The 23,493-nt window shown below is 45.0% G+C and overlaps 1 protein-coding gene across 1 annotated transcript; it reads right to left on the bottom strand.

Moving 5' to 3' along the window:
- Positions 1–60: 60 nt before the first annotated feature.
- Positions 61–23,260, bottom strand: ZER1 (zyg-11 related cell cycle regulator). Its single transcript, XM_035113204.3, has 16 exons — positions 22,836–23,260; positions 17,820–18,116; positions 16,724–16,874; positions 15,781–16,211; positions 14,046–14,222; positions 13,323–13,437; positions 12,327–12,473; positions 10,543–10,716; positions 9,522–9,737; positions 9,062–9,103; positions 7,940–8,059; positions 6,556–6,671; positions 5,758–5,946; positions 5,299–5,396; positions 3,998–4,100; positions 61–488 (listed from the first exon to the last, which is right to left on the bottom strand). Exons 2-16 carry the CDS (start codon positions 17,975–17,977, stop codon positions 431–433), a joined length of 2,295 nt encoding a protein of 764 aa, XP_034969095.1. The 5' UTR covers positions 17,978–18,116; positions 22,836–23,260; the 3' UTR covers positions 61–430.
- Between the last annotated feature and the right edge of the window lie 233 nt (positions 23,261–23,493).

The following is a 23,493-nucleotide window of genomic DNA, read 5'->3' as shown; positions in this document are numbered from 1 at the left end:
TGGGTTTACATTCATTTGAAGCTTTTCATATTCTCCAGAAAATGCCAAACAGACACAGGATGTGGTCATTGCTTCATTTTTCTTTTTTTATATATATACAGAAATCATAAACATACACACAAACTCCAATCTGAACCGTTTGAAACAAAACAAGACCAAAAAAAGAGAAAGTTGTAGTGGTAGAAGGGATTAAGGAAGAAATTCATTATTTAAAGGAAGGGGATTGCTGCTGTGCAAAATGGCCCCCACAGCTGGTGCTACTCGAAAGCACTTTTGTTTGCTGGGGATCTTTTTAAAAAGACGGACACACACACAAATTCATAAAAGCTCGTTCCAACTGCTAAGCTGGTGAGAAAGTCCAACCTATGTACAATGAATGGGAGAGATGTTGAATGCAATGCTGGCAGGTGATGGAAAGCCAGGGGTGCCTCTATCTAGACGTGTCCATGTTCTTGTCCATAAAGTTATTGCCGTGTTCTATGACTTTCCTGGAAAGGAAACAGAGGTTCGTGATTTAGGAAATGGCAAGGAACGCAGCCTGAGATATTACTATTATAAAACCTTTCCTCCCACTCTTGTAACAACAGAACCTGTGGACATCCCCTGAAGGAAAGTGTTGGGAGTATCAAGACAGATAAAAGGGACTTATTCACACAGCACATAAACTGTGGAACTCGCTGCCACAAGAAGCAGTGATGGCCACCAACTTAGGATGGCTTTAAAAAGAGGATTGGAATGAAATGAAATTATATTCCTCTTTCAAATGATACCAATATTGGGAACGGGGAATAATGTTTTCAAACAATGGAAAAAAGATCTTATGAAATTTATTTGGAATCACAAACCTGCTAGGATAAAATATAAATTACTAATTGATGTTAAAGAAAGGGGGGGCCTGGTTTTGCCAGACCTCAAACTATACCATGATGCAGCAGGATTTGTGTGACTAAAAGAATGGATGATGTTAGAGAATAGTGAATTATTAGATCTGGAAGGTTTTGAAAATAAATTTGGATGGCACACCTATCTGGTAGACGGTAAGGTGAAAGCACACGAAGAATTCAACAATCATGTTATCAAACAATCTCTTTTAAAGATTTGGAACAAATACAGAAGATTGCTGGAACTCAAAACTCCCAGATGGGCATCACCCATAGAAATAATTACAGTTAAGAAAGTAAATTCAGAAAAAAATTGGGGGAGCTATAAAGATTTATTAGAGGAAAAGGAGGGGACAATGAAATTAAAAGAATATGATAAATTAAAATACCAATTAACTGGATGGATCCAATACCATCAAATCCATAGCAAATTTAATGAACATAAACAAAGATTAGGATTTCTGGAGGAATCTTCTTTATTGGAAAAAAAATTAATACAACCCAAAATTAATATCTAAAATGTATAACGTGCTGCTTGAATGGGAGACCAAGGATGAGATAGTGAAAGAGACGATGACAAAATGGGCTATTGACATGGGGAAAAATATACAAATGGACCAATGGGAACAATTATGGAAACAAACCTGGAAATTTGCAGCCTCGGAGGGAATTAGGGAGAATATGATTAAGATGTTTTATAGGAGGCATATAACCCCGGTGAAAATTCATAAAATGTATAAGACCAAGGATAATCTATGTTGGAAATGTCAGGGGGAAATGGGGACATATATGCATGCGTGGTGGTACTGTGGGAAATAAAGAGTTTTTGGAACCAAGTATTTGAAGAAATTAAAAAAATACTCAAATATAATATAAATAAAACCCCTGAATCCTTTCTATTGGGGATAATGGATAATACAATAAAAAAAACAGGATGCGACACTGTTCTTGTATGCCGTAACAGCTGCAAGAACCCTGATTGCATCCTATTGGAAAAAGAAAGAAATACCCAATATTTTGGAATGGCAGGAGAAGCTATTTAGCTATTTAGATTTGGATAACCTGACCAATTCAATTAGAGGGTATACTAATAAAAAATTTCATCAGAATAAGGAAAAGTTTGGAGAGTACATGAAGGGACAGTGCCCCACGGTAAAATCTTGGGTTTACTTCTAATACCTCGTATTGAGCCAATTTGAGTTAATTTAAACGGATAAAGCTGAACGATGGTGAATTTTCTTCTTTTTTCTGAGTTTAGATATTATTTGAGTCTAGATATTATTTGAGGATTATAGGATATATTTATATAATTATATAGAATTGAGGGGTAGCAGTATTAGAGAATAGTAATTAAAGAACCTGAGATGGAGATAAGTGGAAGTCTAACATGGGAGGAGGAGATATAGGGGAAAGATTAAAATTAAGATGTATGGTAAAAAAGGAATTAGGAATATAGCTGAAACGTATGCTGATCTTGTGATTTTGGGTAGGAATGAATAACTGAACGTATGTTTTTTTTGTTTGTTGATTGTTTGTATTTTCTTTCTTTATGTTTATGATTATTATGATTATTATCATCTACACTATATTATGATTATTATTATTTGTAGTTGAAGCTGTATGGTATTATTTTTTACATATGATTTTGTATATTATCATCTTTATTTGTTTGTTTTTTGTTTGTGAATGTATTTTAATTTAAATTAATAAAGTTAAATTTTAAAATTAAAAATAAATTAAAAAATAAAAAAAATAAAAAGAGGATTGGACACATTCATGGAGGAGGAGAAGGCGATCAATGGCTACTAGCCACAATAGCTATGCTCTGCCTCCACAGTGGGAGGCAATAATACCTCTGAAAACCAGTTGCTGGAAATGGCAGGAGGGGACAGTGCTTTTGTGCTCAGATGTTGCTTGTGGATTTCCCACTGCAGCATTTACAGGTGAAACTCGGAAAATTAGAATATCGTCGAAAAGTGCATTTAATTCAGTAATGCAACTTAAAAGGTGACACCAATATATGAGATAGATGCATGACATGCAAAGCAAGGTATGTCAAGCCTTTTATTTGTTGTAACTGTAATTATTTGTCGTTAGGTGGGTCAATTATAAATGGAATGTAATTAATGAAATGTACTAGCGATGTTTATTTTTTGTTTACTTTTGTATTATTGTAGCTATTTGTTTTATTACTGTGGAATTTCCAAAAGAAAGCATTTGTAAAAATAAAAATAAAAATAAAAAATAATAAGTTGCATTACTGAAATAAATGCACTTTTCGATGATATTCTAATTTTCCGAGTTTCACCTGGAGTTAGCTGCTGTGAGAACACGATGCTGGACCAGATGGGCCCAGGGCTCTTCTTACGCCATTACTATTAAATTTATTACCTGCTCTTCACCAGTGGGTCTGAGGACTGGTTGCAACAATTTAAAGTTCATAATTAAAAACAGATGACAGTCACAGGAATAGAGTGGGCCTCCAAAACACACATCTCAGGTGTCAAAGGCCAGGGTAAAGAGAGGCACCTTCAGCATCCGCTGCCGGAAGCTGTATAGTGGAAGTATCAGACACATCTCTGCAGGGAGGGAGCTCCACAACTTAGGGGGCTGGCACAGAGAAGGCCCTCTCCTAGGCCAGCCCCAAATATCTGAAGGAGGTAGAACTACCAAGAGGGCCCCCTCTGCTGATCTTAACACCTGGGAGGGTCTGTAGGGAAGGAGGTGGTCGTCAGTCACTACTGACACACTGCTCCGTGGCTGCATCTGCATTATAGCTTAAAGCAGTATCACACCAGCTTAAACAACCGTGCCTTCCCCCAAAGAATAATGGGAGCTAAGGCTTGTTCAGGGTGCCCAGAGTGGTTAGGAGATCCCTCTATCCCTTCAAGGAGCTACAGGTTCCAGGGTGGTTCAGTACCGGATCTCTCTTCCCAAGGATCTCTGTGAATTGTAGCTCTTCTGAAGGGAACAGAAGATCTCCTAAGAACTCCCAGCACCTTTAACAAGCTAGTAGCATAGTATTCTTCAGAGGCAGCAACTGTTTAAAAGTGGTATGATACCAATATAAATGTATAGTGCAGATGGGGCCTATTACTCCAGAGGAGAGGACTTACCTTCCCATTTCTTTCGTTTCTGGCCGGGCTGAAGCCATTTTGATCATGTTGCTCAGAAGAAGGAGGCCACCTTCTTTGATCAGTAGAGGGCAGTATTTGTCTGCTGTGAATGGGAAGGGGAAAAGATGGGTTTACTCCCAACTCCACTGAATTATAAAAGGAAAAGTGATCTTAAAAGAGGGGCTGTCTACACTTCCAGACGCTGGGTTTGACTTCATTGATGGCAGAGGGACCTCTACCCAGGAAGAGATATAAAAACAAGGTAGAAGGAAGAGAAATATCATCCTACTTGATGATCCTAAAAAATGTTAGGATACATCTATAGCAGTTTTCCTGTAAGTTCAAAGCATTATTTTTCATTGGAGGTTCCCTGTCCTCCCATTTTTATCACATTATTTTTAACTGAATGTTTGCAGGGGAAGGGAATTGAAGAGCAAGAAGTAAACAAGATTAAAATAAGAGATTAAATAAACAGAGATTAAAATAAGATGCCACATCAGAGTTGGGGAACCTGTGACCCTCCAGCTGTTTCCGGACCACAACTCCCATCTTCCCTTGAGATGATGGGAGTTGGGGGTCCAGCAACACCTGGGAGGTAAAAAATCCCTGCTGCCCCCGCTCTAAGATAAACCACCTCTCTTGAGATGGAATGCCTCTTCTAAATAGAATGCATTCTGGCCCTCCTTCCCTCCCATTCAGGAAGGAACACTGCTTCTTAGAGCAGGAATGGGAATTTACAGTCTCGCAATTCTTCATTCAGTCATTTTATTCATTTTAATAGTTCATATACCACTTAATATAACAAACTCTCTAGGTGGTCTGCACAATTTGCAATCACATACAAAAAGTCAGTATATAGCATCAAACACAGGAAGAGTCTAGGAAAACATGGGAACAGAAATACTGAAATTATGCCTATGGGGCTGCTAGCAATGCTTCAAAGAAAATACATCAGTGATGCATTCTCACACCCTAAACTGTGGCTAATTTTAACTACTGCTTGCTGAAACAACTCCCAGCAACGCCCCTAGCAATGGCAAGGGATGATGGGAGTGAAGCCTGGGGAGTAGTTCAGTCAATACAGTGCGAGACTCTTAATCTCAGGGTCATAGGTTGAAGCCCCACTTTCGACAAAAAGATTCCTGCATTGCAGGGGGTTGGACTAGATGACCCTCGTGGTACCAACTCTTAACAATTCTATGATTCTAACATCTGGTGCAGATATTTCCTTAGAGGCACATTCTTAACTACCTAGCCTAAACCTCAGCTGCTGCAGCAGAGGCTTCTCAGAAGAGACTTACGGTAGACAGACACAAGGTTGTAAAGGGCCCATGTAGCCCAGTGCTGGCTCACTGGAGAGATTCCTTGAGGGATGAGCCTGAGGATTGGCTCAAATGACCTGGAAAGATGACAAAGAAAGCAGGGTAAAAAAGTGATCAGGAGAAAGAATGAGAAACCCAACGTCTGCAGGTATTTTGTGGAGGTCAAACAACAACAATGACAATAATAACCATTTAAAAATGGTAAAGGAAAAGATTATAAAACTAATAAAAAATACAGGGTTTTCCAGGCCAATGGGGATAGGAGAAGGGAATCGCAGTTTAAGGATACAACCCAACCTGGCAAAAGCATTCAAGGGGGGGAGGAGCAGTACCCCTGAGGGTGGTGTCCAGGGGAGAGTCCTGAGGGCCAGAACTGAGAGGCCAGAGGGTCACATTTGGTCCATGGGCCTGAGATTCCCCAGCCCAGTCCCTGCCTACCTGTAGTTGATGTTCCTCCTGGAATTGACATCCCACCGCTGGATAGCTGCCCACATCCGGTTAACTACCTCCTCCCTGCGCGGCTCACTGATCATCCAGGCTTCCGGGCCGTCAAACATGATGTGGGAGAGGACTCCACAGGCATTGTAGGATACTTCAATGCCATCAGCTTCACTGTCCAAAAGGTTGCTGCCATGTATAAAATAGACGTATAAGCCGAACTGCATCAACCTGTAAAGCCCTGGGACCCTAAAAAGCCACCCTCTCCCAAAGGATTTTCTCCTCTGCGATCCACCAACATCTGAGTTGTCTGTGGTTGGGACATGGGAAAGGGCCTCACCTCGTTGGGTAGACCTAAACATTCCCAGCAAGGGAGGCCAATCACACACCTGATCTGATGGCTTTTCATTGCTATACCAGTTGGTGGGGAGAGTACCTTCACAGTGAGGGCCCTGCTTGTGAGCTACCAATTGGTGCATCTGTTTGACCACTGTGAGGACCAGGTACTGGACTAAATGACCAATAGTCTGATTCAGCAGGGCTCCTCTTGTGTTCTATGTATTCACTCATTGCTGGAGGCAGGATGCCTCTGAATGCTAGTGGCTGGGAATCAGAGGTGCTGTTGTTTCACTCGGGTTCTGCTTGTGGGTTTCCTGTTGGGACATCTAGCTGGCCACTGTGAGAACAGGGGGCTGGACTAAGTGACTTTGGTCCATTCCAGCAGCCATTCCCTGCATATATTCTCTTTTATCAGAGCAGAAGAGGATGGTGGTGCTTAGCCCTAAAAGGTGCACCCACCTGAATACACTGATGAACTGGGAGGTCATCAGTTGTGGGCGGAGCTCTTCCACCTCTGCCACGTTTCCCAGGAGGCCCAGCATGTTGCGATGCAGTTCTTGCTTGTCGGGAAATTCCTGCAAGGAAGGCAGGTGTGAGGAACAAAGATTATAACAGAAGAGGGAGAGGGATTAAAAACGACCATCATGCCAACCTCCCAGCCTACAGCAAGTCACCCTATGACCCCCCCTAGATGTTCCTGAACTACAGCTCCCATCATGCCTGCTGGCTGGGGCTGATGGGAGTTTGAGTCTAGTAGTATATGGAAGGCCACAGGCTCCCCACCCCGATCTAAGAAGAGGCGTTTCACTTTCTCATAAGGGGAAGCTTCAGCAGAGGCATTGTTGCATCTCTTAAGAAGGAAATGCCTCTTCTTAGATCAGCAGTGGGGAATCTGAAGCAGAAAGAAGCACTTCTGCATTGCTTGCAAGCTGCTTTTTAGATCAGGGATGAGAGACTTGTTGCCTTCCAGATATGATTAGACTCCAACTCCCACCATCCCTGGCTCTTGGCCATGCTTGTTGGAGGCTGGTGGGAGCTGGAGTCCAGGAACGTTTGGAGGGCCCCGCAGGTTGCCCACCTCTGCCCACAGATACTTCTCACTTGGGGCCAACGTGAGACACTTCACCACCCGAGGTAGAAAACGTTCTTGGCAACAGATATCCACGCACACACAGACACAGTGCACACGTCTGGTACTTTGCTTCAAAGCTTACCATTCACGGGAGTGCTCCAGTGATCCCACCCCCATATATTTACTGAATGCATGAGAGAAGGTTTCAGTTTGGGTGGGAGAGGTTTAGGCACATCACACCTTTGGGAAGCTCAAAAGCAGGACCTGAGCACAACAGCACTCATCCTACTCATGACTCCCAGCTACTGCCTTTGACAGTGGAGGTTGAATGTAAGGGTCCTGCAGGATCAGACCACAAGCCAATCTAGTCCAGTATTCTGTTCCCCCAGTGGGCAATCAGATGGAATACTACAAGCAGGTTGTTGAGTGCAACAGCACTCATCCCCCTGCCCCTGCTCTGATTCCCAGCAACTGGCATGCAGAGACAATGGAGGGAAATGAAAGATTGTAGGGTAATAATGCATGAAGGGGTTAATTAACGGATGAAGTAGGTTGTCCTGCCAGGCTCGGCCGATGTCACTTCCCCTCACCTCGGGAGAATATGGGCAACCAAGCCTTTTGTTGTACTCATGCCCCAATGGGAAGCCTATAAACATGACCTGAGCACACCAGCAACTCCCCCACACTTGGGATTCCCAGTGACAGGCATTCAAATGTGATTATTCTGTTTCTGTAGTTCATATAACTAATAGCGCTTGAAATTCTGCATACCTTCAAGCACTCCAATAAGAGTTTCATGCCACTGTAGTTGAGGAACATTTCACAATTGTTTGGGGTCTCATCTGTGATGTTCCACAAGGCGCTCCAGGAGAACTCCATCACCTGATCACACTGCCGGAGTAATGGAAAAGGAAAAAAAGCTTCAATCTATTGGGGTCTCTAAGGGGCTTCTGCCTCTGGTTTCTGTTTGGCTGGAAATCCTTCTTTCTGTCCTCACCACCAATAGGAGTGTGGTGGGCAGGGACAACGGACAGCATGGTTTTGGAGGCAGCACTTTGGAATAATGGAAAAAGTGAGGCATCCCCCTCAAAAGCAGCAGCAGCAGCAGCGTGTGTGTGTGTGTGATCAGCACCACCAGGGTTCAAATCCCGATGCTGCCCCCTGAAGGTCACTGGGTAGTCTTGGGACAGTCCCCACCCCCCTTATCCTACTTTGCAGGGGCGCTGTGATGGTGAAAGCTGGAGAGAAGTCAAAACATTTTCTTGGAAGAAGGGGGCAGGAATGAAAATGTAATATGTTTTAAAGATGTGTTCTTTGGGGAAGAAGGTAAAATCTGGAGCTACCTGGGAGATCCTCAGGGTGATCTGTAAGTCACATGAACATAGAAAGGTGCCTTCTTCTGATTCAGACCATTAAGGTCCATCAGTATTAGTACGGTCTACATCAGGGGTGGCCAACTCCCAATAGACTGCGATCTACTCACAGAGTTAAAAGCTGGCAGTGATCTACCCCCTTTTGGGGGGTTCAGGTCAAAGTTAGTGAGCTTTTTCCAGGGAGGGGGGAAAGCCATGCTTTTTGGGGTGCAGGGCAAAAATGTTGGGCTTTTTCTAGGGGAGCCAAACTTGTTGAGCTTCTTTGGGGGGAGCCAGTGATCTACCACAGATGTCCAGTGATCTACCGGTAGATCACGATCTACCTGTTGGACGTGCCTGGTCTACCCTAACTAGCAACTGTTCTCCATGGTTTTAGACTGGGGTATTTACCTCACTTTACTGGCCTTTTGTAGATTGATTAAAACTATTTGATTTGATCTGTTCCTGGCTCTGGCGCCCTTGTGGGGTTTGCGGGGGAAGGGGGAGGGGGACAGGACAGAAAACCAGATCTGAGTCATACCGTTTTATCCACCAGCTTCTTCTGAATCAGTTTCAGCATGGTCTGTTGGTGGGAAAAAGAAGCTATGTAAATGTTTAGGATAATTGAGGCCAAGGGGTGGTCACTGGATAAAGCAGGCACGGGGGCCAAATGCTGTCCATCAGTTTCTTCTCTCCCCCAACCCAATGTGGCCCCCAGAACCTGGCCAAGGCTGTATCTCCCTCACCAGGCCATGTCTCTGTTGACCCTGCCCATCATTCACTTGGCATGCCCTCTTTTATCCCCTGGCCCCACCCACTTCCAGCCTCTGGTCCTGACCACTTTTGGCTTCCCTGGCATGCCAGCCCCCAAAGGTTGCCTATAAGGGAATCTAGATGGGTTAAGTGGGAAAAGAATCTAGAAAGGGCCCTGGAAAGAAATTTCGCCTCAGCATCCGTTAGCATTGAGCAGACGCATTGAGCAGACGTTCATGAAAACCTACCATGACAAACCCCATCTTGCCCACAGCCTCCTTGTGGTCGTTGTCCACCTGGCACACCAGGGCATTGCAAAGGTGCACCGCGATGCGCTGGATCGACTCGTCCTGCCGCGTTTGGTTTAGGATATTCAGGAGCAGCTCATTGACCCGCCGGTACTGGAACTCCACCTCCTCAGGGATGCTGAAGTTGCACAGAGTCAGGCAGCAGTTGCGCTGCACCTGGGGGAGGGAAGAAGGGAGGACGTGGTGGTGGCCAGGCAGCCAGAAAGGGCTGTCCTGCTTTAGGTGAACTTTGGGCAACTCCGTCTCCCCAATTCCCAGAAGGAAGCTGCCTTTAACCAAGTCAGACTGTTACCCCACTGAGCTCAGCACTGTCTATACTGACTGGCAGTGGCTCTCCAGGTTTCAGGCAGAGAACATTCCCACATTCCTACATGGTGATTCTGATTGAACATGGGACCTTCTGTTTGCAGTGCAGATGCTCTGCCTACCAAACCATGGTACTTTCCATGTCTTACGAGGCACCCTATGGGAAACCGCACTTCAATGCGTTCCTATGGGAGCTGCTTTGCAAAACGAATTTTTCGCTAGACAAAGCGACTCGCGGGACGAATTAAATTTGTCTAGCGAGGCACCACTGTATTCTGACATGGTGGTAGGCAGTTTTGTTAAGCGCAGAACTCTGAATTGTTCGGAAGACTGGGCATGGGGATTTTAAGTCAGCAGAAATGCAAGTTAATTTGTTGCCCATTTTGATCCTGGTGCGTTTTTCACAAGGAAGTTGAGAACTTTTGCTCTCAGCTTTGCCTCGGCATCCATCAGGCTCCGCCTCTGAGCAACCAGAAGCAGCCAATCAGATGCTTCCCCTTGCTAGACTCCACCCCAACAGGCTCTACCCCTGATGCAAGACACACTACCCCCCTCCCTGACTCTACCCCTTGACTCTCGGGGACCCCAGCAGACCTGGCCACCCAGGACCCACAATTATGTCAGTGAAATTATAAATTTGGCAGTGACCACTTACAGTGACTTCCTGGTAAGACTCCATGCCACTCAACACCACCTGGACAACCTGGCGCCGCAACTTTATGTTCTGCTCCGAGCGGTATTCTGCATGGGTGAGGTAGAACAGAGTGGCGCTTCCTGTCACCTGGATATTCTTATCGTATTTGTGGCACTTCAGAGCTGTTATAACTAGCTGTGGAAACGGAGCAGGAAAATGCCATTGTAATTCAATTTTTTATTGAATAAAATCAATTTTTTATTGATTTTATTTTTAGCTTTTTTGCAAACCACTTTTAGAGGGTATTTTTTTAAAAAACAAACAAACAAGCAGGGTATACATTTTATGAAATAAATACAATTCTAGAAGTCTATGATTCTCCTCCATGAGAATGTAAGAGCCCCGGCGGATCAGAGAAAAAGTTATCTTTTATGCAACGCCCTGGGGTCCTAAAAAATAAGGATTTTTATATTTCATTTAAAAACTCATATAAAACAGCTGTAACAACAGATGAAAAACAAAACTGTAACATAAGCATGTAGAATAAGCATAACTGAACTTGGTTTAAGATAACCAAGTATATGTAAAGAATATTATCAAGTCTAGTTCCAGATTTACCCAGCTTGTGACTAGAGCTGTCTTGAAAACTATGGTTCCGTTGTCTATGTTGTCAATGAATGCCAGAATCTCAAATTCTGCACAATTTTCTCCATTATAGCTCTGTTCCAGAATAAGTGGTCCAGTGTTCAACTTGGGGCTGTTTTCCACTGAGGTGTAATTACTCTTTGTATAAGCTTTGAAGATTACCTGCTGCTGCTGCCAGTGGGGATCTCAGAAAACAGCAACAGAAATTGCCGCCATTCGGCTGTTCATCCCATATTCAGAATGGAGACCAATCCAGTGAATATAATAAGTATCCGCTGTTGCTGCTGCTTTCAGTCGGAGGACTGAACCCAGGACCATCTGCATGCAAAGCAGATGATCTACCTTTCCTTCTAAATAAAGTAAGGTTCTAGTCCTCCTGGGTCTGAATAGAGGGCTGAATTAAATAAGAACATTGGAAGCTGTCTTATACCAATCAACTTCAGTGCTGTCTTCACTGACCAGCAGCAGCTCTACAGGATTTTTACAGGGAGATTTATTTCCAAAGCCTACCCGGTGCTGCTGCTGGGGATTTAACTTTGGACCTTCTGTGTGCAAGGCGGATGCTCTATCACTGAGGTATTGCCCTTCTCTTAAAACATAGGAAGCTGCCTTATACGAGATCACACCATTAGTCCCAGTGTGCTGAATGACAGCAGCTCTCCAGGCTCTTGGAGAGAGCATTCCCACCCCCACCCTCACCACTACTTGGATATTCCACTGGGGATTGAACCTGGGGCCTTCTGCATCAAAGCAGATGCTGTACTACCGAGCTATGGCCCTTTCCCAAAAAAGAGAATAAAAGAATCACAGAATTGCAATTGCAATTGCAACGCAGGAATCTCAAATAAAGCATCCATGACAGACGGCCACCCAAACTCTGCGTAAAAACCTCCAAGGAAGGGGAGTTCCCACACTTTCTGAAGGAGTCCATTCCACTATTAAACAGCTCTCACTGTCAGAAAGTTGCTCCTTTTGTTTAGTTGGAATCTCCTTTCTTGTAACTTGAATCCATTGCTTTGGATCCTACCCTCCAGAGCAGGAGAAAACCAGCTTGCTCCATATTCCATTTAACACCCTTTAGCTATCTGAAGATGGCTATTGTATCTCCTCTTAGTCTCCTAGTCCCCATGGTTCAGAATAAAAGACTACAACTCGCTCACCTTGAGGGCTCTCAGGTGTTGGTTGCAGTGCTCAGTACGAGTGATGTCAAAAAGGTGGTTGATGGCTCGTGACGTGATCTCAGGACGATGCTCGGTATATGCCTCAATGGCGTTGAGCACTCGCTCTTCACTCTTGACCCCAGTAACCTGGCATGGAGAATGGGAACAGTTCAGAGGTGGTACAGGAGGTGTGAAGTGTGGGGCAGTGGGTAGAGCATTGACTTTTGGGATGGGGAAGACTTGGCTTCAAATCCCCAACCAGCCGCACATGTTATATATTTTGGATCCCAAAGGAGTCCAGAGCTGCAAACAACAAGCAATAAAGCAGCTTTAACATCTTTAAAATATCTTTTAAAAACAACTTCAGTGCAGATACAGACTGACAAAAAGATCTCAACTTAAAAGTGCTGGTTGAAATAGGAAGGTCTTCAGCGGGCACTGAAAAGGCAATAAAAAATGCACCTGTCTAACATTTTAATGGGACAGAATTCCATAGTGCAGGTGCTGCTATACTGAAAGCCCAATTCATAAATTGTGGCTAATGGATCTCCTGAGAAGACAGTATCTGCAGGAGGCCCTCACCTGCAGAGCGCAGTGTTCAAATGAGTATATAAAGGGTGAGAAGCTTTCAGGTATTTTCTACTTAAGATCACTGAAATCGCTGCTGGGAGCAATTAGATTGTGGGGTCAGTAATTTGTTTATGTTACCAAATTATGGATGGCGCTACGTGAATAATATAATGATCTCCCAGTGTAGCCTATGTGTGAGTGTGGGTGTGAAATCTGATTGAGAGCTATGTTTTCTGCACACATCGGCACAAATCAGATCCATTTCAGAATCCATGAAGATCTTATTCCTCAAGCAGACCTTATATGCATCTATAAGTTGTGTTATTCCGCCAAACGATTAAAATATTTTTTTTTCTCAGCTAAAAAGATGCCTCAGTAGCAGATACAGTTATTATGAATACTTTTTGCCATCTATTCTTGCTTTACCTTGTAGGCTGGGATGTGTGAGAGATGGCAAAGGGCGGTCTCAAAGAGGCCCAGAAACTGGAGAGGCTGCTTCAGGTTCCTGAAAGGGGTGATGCTGCTCATTTCAGGGCTGATGCTGGGGGGAACATAGGAAAGACATGAAAACCTCACCCAAGAGAAGCAGGCCGCTCAGCTCCCTCGAGAACCTTTTAACTGGGAGAGGCTCAGGGTTGAGCCTGGGACCTTTAGCACTCAAAAAAAGGAACATGTGGGTTGAGTTGTGGCTCATTCCAGTCTTCTGTGCACATCAACCAGAGTCAGACCAAGTGTCCCTTTAGCTGTCTTCAGCAGGGATGGGCACCCTGTTACCCTCCAAACATGGTAGGAATCCAACTCCCATAAACCCTGGAGCATTGCCCATGCTGGCTGGGGCTGATGGGAGTTGGAGTACAGTAATATGTGAACACCCACTGGTTCCCCACTTCTGAGGTTCCCTCATGAGGAATGCGTCTTCTAAACAGTGGCATTCCTCCATTTCTTGCACGCAGTATGGAATGCTCCTTCTTAAATCAGGGATGGCAAACCTGTGGCCTTCCAACCATTGCTGGACTACAAGTCCCATCATCCCTGACCTACTGGCCAAACTAGCTGCTGGAGGCTGTTGGGAGTCCAGTAAGATCTGGGAGGTTCCCAGGTTCCCCTACCCCTGTTTGAAGCCACCAAGATGGCTCCCGTCTGACTCACCTTGTCTGGCCCACTTTCTCGTCCTCACTAGAAGAGGAGCAACTCTCCAACATGATGTGGCCGGAGATGTCCAGAGAGGTGAGGTTGACCAGGTTCTCCACAAAGAGGTTCAGGACCCGCTGGGTCAATTTGAATTTGTAATAACTGGAGAGGCGGTCCCTGGAGATGTCCAAGTGCCTGGGAACAAGGAAGAACAGAAGCATGACGGCAAGATAGAAGTAATAATAATATAATAATTTATTATTTATACCCCGCCCATCTAGCCGGGTTTCCCCAGCCACTCTGGGCGGCTTACAACAGAAACATTAAAATACATGTAAAACTATGCATGGCAAGGAGAAAGAGGCTAGAAAGGAGTCGTTCTCCCTCTCCCTTGAACTTGGGGGGGATCTAATGAAACTGAATACTGGAAGGCATGATGATGAATGTTGAAGGTTCAGGGCGATGCATGGTTCAGCTATGGAACTCTCTCCCACAGGAGGAAATGATGCCCAGTAACTTGGCTAGCTTTCAAAGAGGGTTAGACTAATTCATGGAGGGAGACAAGGCTATCAATGGCTACCAGCCACAGTGGTTATCCTCCGCTCCCATGGCTGGGAAGCAGAAATGCTTCTGAATACCAGTTGCTGGGAATCACAAGTGGGAGCAGTTGCTGTTGTGCTCAGGTCCTGCTTGTGCACTTCCCAGAGACATGCAGTTGGATGCTGAACTAGACGGACCAGGGGCTTGATCCAGCAGGACTCTTCTTATGTTCTTGTGATAATAATATTTATTAATAGGGGCTGTGGCTCCTGCTCACCAATCCCTCTACCTCTTTGCCATTCACCCACACCTGACCAACATCCCCCCCCCCGCAACGCCTACCCCCTCCATTAAACAGTTTGCATGAGCTGGCCTGCTATCCCTCACACTGCATTTGCAATGGCTGCTTCTTGGCAGCTACGCATATTGCAGAGTGTGCCCAACCCCTTCCATTGCCACATATATTGGGAAATGATATTTAGTTAATTAGTCAGTTCACAACATAAAAATACAATATAAAAACACAAACTACGTAATAAAAATAAGAACAAAAACAAACCAATACCCCCCCCCTCCCATAACACATTTGAAAGGGTATCAGATGTTAATCAGCCAAAGGCCTGGTTGAAGAGGAAGGTTTTCACCTGGCACCTAAATATATCTATTTTAGCTCATTCCTTCTGCAGTTCTGCTACAGTTATTTTTATAAGGTTCTTACTGTGAGTAAATATTGGGTTTTTATGGGTTTTATAGGGTAATAGTCAAATAAGTGCTGTTGGTTTCAATGGCTCTATTCTAGGGATGACCTTAAGCTCTGGTTTACAACAAGGAAAGCATTTAAGCACATGCTGCCTGGGGGCTCTTTGCAGTCCAAAGCACCTGGAGGACAGCAGGGTGGAGGAGCCCGGGCTAAATGCCTGCAAAAACAGTCACATCATTGGGGTAGAAATTCAATCAATTAGAAAGACATTATCTTGCGGCGGTGAGTTCCACTAGTTGGCTCTATCCTGTATGGAGAATCTAACTATCAGGTCAACCCAGCCTTTGTGAACTCAGTGCTCTCCAGACTCCATGCAGGCTGGGGGTTGGTGGCAGTTGTGATAAAAAAAAACATGCAATTTGGGGACTGATGGGGGTGCTATACCAGCCAGGCTAATAAAGGCGGGGCAAAGTGGTTGCAAAACCAAGTGGGTCAACAGCACCACCAGCTGACCTGAGCTTGCGCAGTTGGGCGATGGCCTGAACATGCTCCTCGCAGAGGTCCATGTTGTAAAGCACCAGGGAAGCCAAGCTATCCTTCCATTGGGTGAGGAAAAGGATATCATTGAGCTGGATCCCAGAGAGGTCCAGTGCAGTCAGTGAAGCCAGAGGTCGGAGCAGGCTCTCCACATTCACCCCTTTGGTCATCTGGCCCAAGTTGAGGAACCGCAGGCGGCTGAAACCCTCAAATGTGAAGTCCTTGACCAAGACCTGGCGGGTTGGGTTTAAGTCGTCCTCGCAGCCCCCTGGATTCTCCTCCTCATAGAAAATGTTGGTGCAGCCGAAGAGGCTGAGGGAGACAAGGGTGGGGCTGAAGCTGCCCAGGGTTTGGAGGCTCTTGGCTGTCAGTTTCTCGCAGTTTGTCAGGAATAATTCGACCAGGTCCTACGGGACATAAAGGTAGAGTGAAAAGTTAGAAAAGTTTGCCTGACTTGGTTTCAGGCAGTTTCTCATGTCCCTATGAAATATTAGGTTTGTGAACGATCCTGTGCCCTGGAGAGTGGTGCCTTTTGTGGAAGACACCAAACAGAGGGAAGGTCTGTTGCTCAGTCATAAAACAACTATTTTGCATGCAGAAGGTCCTAGGTTCAATCCACCACTGCATCTCTAGGTAGGGCTGGGAAAAGACTTCTAGTCCTATTTAATTCAGCTCTTTATTCAGAATCATGAGGACTAGAATCTAATTTTATTTTTTAGGGAAAGGACCTACAGCTCAGCAGCAGAGCATCTGCTTTGCATGCAGGATGTCCTAGGTCCAATCCCCCATGGCTTCTCCAGGTGGGGCTGGGAGAGACCCCTACCTGAACCAGCAATATTCACGGCCAGTGAGTGTAGACAATGCTGAGTTTGAGGGACCAATGGTTCAATGCTACAAATTGGCTTTTTTTTGTTCCTACCTGTTTTCGGATGGCTTCCAGGTCTTGATCTTGCACAATGTCCTCCCGCAAATGGATTCTTGCCAGCCTGGTACTCCGTGGATTTGAGAAGAGTGTGAAGAAGTTCTCATTGTGCTCAAAGATAGTGTCGGCGTTTACCAGCTCCACATACCTACGTTTAGAGACAGAGATCAAGGTGGGGAAAGGTTTTGAACATTCTTCATTAATCAAACATCAGCAGACAGAGGGTCTTGGGTTTAGCCACCAGAAATAAGGATCAAAATCCTTACTCAGCCTGTAAGGTCCCTTCATGGCTCCTTCCTGGACTAATAGAATTTTTCTACCTAGACCAGGCATCCCCAAACTTTGGCCCTCCAGATGTTTTGGACTACAATTCCCATCTTCCCTGACCACTGGTCCTGTTAGCTAGGGATCATGGGAGTTGTAGGCCAAAACATCTGGAGGGCCGCAGTTTGGGGATGCCTGACCTAGACTACCTCACAGGTTAAGTCATGAAGATTAAATACAAAAAAGGATACATTGCTACTCATCCTTAAGCCTTATACATTAGGGCACTTAAGAAATTTAAATACAATGGTCACATCCAGACCATACATTTAAGGCACATAGCTTCAACCAATAATCATGGGAATTGTAATTTGTTAAAGGTGTGGGAAATTGTAGCTTTGTGGGCGTTAAACTCAAAGAGCTATATTCCCACTACGTTTAACAAACTACAGTTCCCAGGATTCTTTGAGGGAAGTAATGTGCAGCACAGCTGTGACTAAAGTCTGTTTTCTGAAGCATGTGCCACTGTGCTCAAGACTTTACCATGAACCTCAGTAATGAGCAGCACTACTAAGAAATTCAGCAGCAAAGCATATGGTTTGCATGCACAAGAATCCAGGTTCAACCTCCAGCATCTCAAGTGAAAAAGACTCCTGCCTGAAACTCCAGAGAGCCATTGCCAGTCATATAATGCAGAGCTGGATGGAGCAAGGGTCTGACTCTGTGTAAGGCAGGTTCTTATAGAAGCGTCACTCTGCCGAGGACTGAAGTCACCAGGCAGGGATATCGAAGATAGGTGCTCCCAAATACAATAAATAAAGAAACTTACTCATTGACAAGTCTGTCACAAATCTCACTCGGCAAGAAGATGTCTGGGTGGAGGCGGAGTGTCTCGTTGTCCAGCAAGTAGCAAAGAGTCCCCTCCAAGTTGTAAAGACAATAATCTGTGCAGAGGGTCATCAGAGGGTCTGGGCTGTCGGATGCCATCTTGTGGCAGTGGACAGGGGAGGACCAGGGGAATGAGGGAGAAGGGGCAAATGTGGGGCAAAAAAGTGCTTCTTCGTCCCCACCTGGAGTTCCTGTTCCTTTGTTTTAGGGATACTCCCCACTGGACTTTGCGGGAATGCTGCAGGCCGATGACGGCGGGGTGGAGAGAAGAAGATAAATCAGAGAGTGGAGTGGGATATTTTCCACCAGAAAGCACAGAAGCCCTTGCAATATTTTCCCACCCTCAAGCCAAAGAAAGATTCAGTTTCAGTGGCCTGAAGGCAGACCAAACAGGGATGGGTGTGTGGTGGTCTTGGATACCAAAACTCAACCTTTGCTAAAGGTCTAATGAAACGGGGGGCAAAGGGGACTTTATGGGGTATTTTAAGGGACACAAAGGAGGGGTAGACAACATGGTGCGCTCCAGATGACCTTAACTACAACTCCCCTACTCCTCGACTTTGGCTAACGGGAACTGTAGTCCAGCAAAGTCTGGAATGCAGCAGGTTGGGGAAGGAGCCTCCAGTCCATTCAAGCAATGTGAAAATTACACACACACAACTTTATTTTATTACATTGTTATTCCACTGCTCCCCAAGGAACATAGGCTATCATACATTGTTCCCCCTCAACTCAATTTTAATCTCACAACCTGAGAGGTAGTTTGATGAAGAGCAGGAAGGAGACAGTGTATCCTGCTTTACAGAGAAGAGGCCTCTATTGGAAGGCTCCTATTTTAAAGAGCTGCCTGAAGTCCAATTTTGGCTTAAAGGGGAAGAATCCCAGGAAGCAGAGGAGCATCAGCAGCAAACAGCTGGGCAGTAGAGTAAGCAAGCAGGCTGCTCACGTGGTGAGCTGTACCTTTCTTTCTATTCAAATTATAGTCATTATTTCTAAATTTGCATATACATGTATAGATCAGCTTATGCACATTTTATGCAAATGTGTCCCCACATCTGTCTTTTTCAATAATGTGTGACTACCTTAGTAGCCGAGAGAGAGAGAGAGAGAGAGAGAGAGAGAGAGAGAGAGAGAGAGAGAGAGAGAGAAGAAAGAGTGCATTAAAAAGCAGTGTTAATAAAAGGAAAAAGGAAAAATATGCACAACATTACAAACTCAGCAAACTAAAACCAATACAACCATTTCCAAAACAAATGGGCTCCCTTTCACGAAAAGCCTTTTTAAACAAAACCATTTTCAGCCAGAACCAGTAACCTCACCAAAATGCTGGAGAGGCTAAACCTCTACAGGCACATACCTCCACATGTGGTATTGCCCCAAAATCCAACCCTTCTTGTCCTACAAAAAAATATGCAAAATAACTAAACAGAAGCCACCCCAGAACTGGTCCTATTGAATATTTTCCAAGACAATAGCACACACATTATAAAGAGCTTATAACCCACCTACTCTCAGCAGCAAGAAGCATCGTAGCCAGACACTGGAGAGACCTGTCACGAGTGAACATGGACCACTGGTACCAAATTGTATGGAAAACAGCCTTCCTAGAAAAGCTAACCAACAGACTGAAACTGACAAAGGGACAAATAAAAGAGGACAAACAAATCTCTGCAGTCAACTGAAGGTAACCAAACATGCCCTGGGCTCCCCCCCCCCAAAAAAACTTTCTCACTGCCAATGAAAACTAATACAGTAAATGAAAAGAAAGAGAACCTACCCAAGTGACGCTGACACAAAAATCTCTCTCTCACACACACACTAAGTAAAAGAATGCAAGTTTACTACCACCCCTCCCCTCAATCTCTCTCCCCACCTCTCTTCTCTCCCAACCTTATATTGTATACAACATTAATGGCTCACATGAAATGTAACTTATCCATAGAAAATACTTTGCAACCTGAAAATAGAGACAATGCAGTACTTTTGTAACCCAAGAAAATCTTTAATAAAAACTTTTTAAAAAAACAGACCATTTTCACCCAGCACCTAAATATCAAGACATTAAGCACTTTTCTAATTTCAGGTGGGAACTCATTCCAGATGGCTGGAGCTGTAACATTAAAAGCTTAGCCTTTACTGCATACATAGCACACCTCTGGGGCATGCAGTACTCTCAGCAATGTCCCGCCTGAGCAACATAGTTGACCAGCAAGGATATGGGGGTGAGGCAATTTCTTTTAGGTAATCTAATCCCAAACTGCAAGAAGCAAAACACTGAACTGCACCCCATAGCACACTGGATTCTCTTCCAAGATATAAAAAAATGGCAGATGGCATGCACTAAATACTAATTTTAAAAAGAAGTAACCTTCCTAAAAATGCACTGCTTAATTAACTGTGTGTGCATTTTTAGTTAAGGAAAAATGTTTTTAACTGAGTGGTGGCTATTATCCATAATAACTATGTTTGACCTCCACTGTTAGAGGAAATATACCACTTGCTGGCAATTGCAGGTGAGCAGAGAGCTCTTGTGCTCAGGTCCTGATTGTGAGCTTCTCATTGGAGCATCTGATTGACCACTGTAAGAACAGGATGCTGGACCAGGTGAATCAGTGGCCTGATCCAGCACTTCTCTTCTTATGGCCTTGTAACTGATTAAAGGTTGCAGCTCTACTACTTGCCCAAAGATTTGAAGTCTAGTGCTACTCCCGCTTCTCAAGAAAGGCTGTGCCAACCTCAAGTAAACTCTGCACCTGAGTAAATCCCTTTTATAGCCTTCTGACAATCTAGCACTCTTTTATAAACTGCATAACCTTCCTAGCCAGGGCGACAGAATTGCATGATCATAAGTCATCGCTGCAGCCAATGCTGCAGTTGCAGTCAAGAAGGGAGGTGAGGTGAAAGAAGACAGCAACACAGACCAACATCCAGTGTGGACTAAACTAGACCATTAGATTCCAGCAGAGCCTACAGTTTTGAAGAGGAAAGTGCTTTAACCTTCCTGCTGATGTTCCCATGGATCTCCACAAACAAAAATCTTGGAACAAATCAAAGGCAACCTGCCTCTTCACCTTCCCTTTGCATGAAAGTCTGCAGTTATTTCAGAATATGATACTTAGTGCATGTGTGCTAGAAATCAATTTTCCACTCAAATCTATGTGTGTTCTTTCCAAATGATGTAGATATCAGATACCAGAGGAAGAGGATGAGACTGACCCTGCAACATCAGATTTAAACCTGATGCACTAGTATTCTTCAAGCCTTTATCCCACATAACTTGAGATCGGCATGTACCATTGTAATTGATTTAAATGGGATGCTACATCAGTTTCATACACAAGCATTGTTGAACACTCTGTTTAACAACACGTAGAGCTGCCAACTTTACAAGCATCCTCTGTAACTGACGTTCATCAGCTATTCATCTGCAGCAAATTAGCAGGTGGCATAAGGTTTATCTCCAGGCTGTGAAGAGCCTCATGGTGCTAATTTCTGCAGATCAAGCGTACACAGAGGGTAGTAATTAGAATGTCAGGTTTGAGTCCCCACACACTGCCATGAAGTTCACTGGGTGACTTGGGGTCTATCACAAATCTCTTAGCCCAACCAACCTCACGGGATTGTTGTGAGGAGAAAAGGAGAACTCTGTGTAGAAAAGGCAGGAATAGAAATACAATAAGAAATACATTTCAAAAACAGCAATTTAAGTCCCAAAGAGTTGCTCTGGGCAAAGGTAACTGTTTGATCCTCCACTAACATCTACGGTACTTTTTTTTGGTCTTCCTCAATTCACAGTGGGCTTTTGGGGCATTGGGACTTTTTATAACCATTCAGCAGCCATTAGGCACTCCACACCATCCTCTGTGTTTTCGTTCTCCACCCTCAACAATCCTGCCATTCTGCATACACATAGTGCCTTCCAATACAACTTTTTAAAACTAAAACAGTATTTTCTGCAACTGATCAGTAAGTATATTTATCTGCAGGAGGGAGTATTGGGGAAATGGATTAACCAGGAGAGTCCTTTCTATGCATTATATTTTGAGGCATCTCAGCTGACACAGAGCCCACAGCACCAGATTATAGTGGGTAGACACCACATCTTCCTATGGGGCAAGTGGATTCCTGAGGCTTCCTTTCGTTTTAAGGAGTATTTATTTATTCATCTTATATACTGCTGTTACATGCTACCTGTAATTTAGGAGCAGCATTACTATATCCTGCACCAGAGGTGGAAAGCCCTTTGGTTTCCAGATGCATCTGGATTTCGAATCCCATCATCCCTGATCATTGGCCATGCCATTTGGGGTTGATAGGATCTGGAGGGCTGTAGGTCCCTACTACTGCCCTATGACCACTCACTCACCCCAAGAGGATCCTGAAGTAAAGCTGTCTGAAAGGTGCTGTGCGCCACTTTCCCTGTGAGTCTCCCCCATTCCTAGCAAAGGAACCTGCACAGATATCTGCCTTGGCACATATGCCAAAGGCAAAGCACAGGTGGATTTTTGACAATACGTCAATTGTCAACCCATCCTCTCAACAAGTGGGCCTCAAGGCTGAGATTTTCTAGTGATGAAATTTCAAGGTTGTGGTGAGATATGGATTACTGGCTTTCTGAAGAATGTGCACATATTGGTACCCTTGCCATGGGCAGATCCCAAATGGATCAGCTGTCACCCCTCCTCTCAACAGGTGGGTCTCAAGGGGCGGGCTTGATATCCTTTCAGTGGCGGGATTTCGAGGTTTCGCCAACCCACCCATTGGGCCCACCGACTCCGCCTTTGCAGCGAGTGGCTCCTAGGCAATTGGGGTGGGGTGGGGTGGGGGTGTGCTGCCCATAATCTCCACCCCCGCCACGTTGCAGCAGGGTGGATCCCAGCCTCCGCCCCTCCCAGCAATGCACGAATTGCTCCCAGGGTATCACTTCACCTTCCCCATCAGTCACACGCGCACTCACCTGGCTCCCCGGCTCCCTGGACGAGTGTCCGGGTTGGAGTTGGTTCCGTTTCCGGTAGGGATAAGAGAGAAGGGGCGGGGGGGGGGCGGGATAGAGATCAAGAGAAAGAAAGGCTGCGGAGGGAGTCCCTAGTTCCCACCCGGGTCCCCTCTCTTTCTCTCCCAATTCTCTCTCTCTCGATCGCTCTCTCCACCCCGCCGCAAGCAGCAGCAGCACCAGCCGCGGTCAACAAATCTCAGCGTCACTTCCGGCAGCCGGTCTTCTCTCCTTTCCTAGAGAATCCGAATGACGTGTCTTTCTCCCCTCCCCTCCCAGAAAATAAGGCTACGAGCGGAGGGTTCCGACCCGCCCATTTCACCTCGCAGACTTGGATCGTACATCCACGCTATAAACCTCTGAAGCTCTTGGCTTCCACCATCTCACCCAGCAAAGAATCCTGGGAACTGTAGTTTGTCCAGGTTGCTGAGGGCCTGTAGCTTTGCGAGGGTGGCGCTACAGGTCCCATGATACTTGATGGGAGTGTTTGCTCTAAATGTGCAGTTAAGTGTATTGGGTGGATGTGACCTCTAATGGAGATTTCCCCTTTATCACAGCGACCTAGCCGTTGGCCATGCTACCGGTAGCTAAGGCTGATGGGAGCAACAGCTGGAGGACCAAA

The sequence above is a fragment of the Zootoca vivipara genome, chromosome Z2, assembly GCF_965207765.1.
Source record: "Zootoca vivipara chromosome Z2, rZooViv2.hap1.1, whole genome shotgun sequence".
In the NCBI taxonomy this organism is placed as follows: Eukaryota; Metazoa; Chordata; class Lepidosauria; order Squamata; family Lacertidae; genus Zootoca; species Zootoca vivipara.
The sequence above is the reverse complement of the archived record's forward strand: the minus strand, read 5'-3'. Positions and strand labels throughout refer to the sequence as shown.

Bases quoted from the DNA above. Each gene is read 5' to 3' on its own strand.
- ZER1 (XM_035113204.3), bottom strand. From the start codon at position 17,977: ATGGCATCCGACAGCCCAGACCCTCTGATGACCCTCTGCACAGATTAT. The intron at 16,875-17,819 runs GTAAGTTTCTTT...CTCTAAACGTAG, and splicing joins TGTGACAGACTTGTCAATGA to GTATGTGGAGCTGGTAAACG. The intron at 8,060-9,061 runs GTATGACTCAGA...TTACTCCGGCAG, and splicing joins AGAAGCTGGTGGATAAAACG to TGTGATCAGGTGATGGAGTT.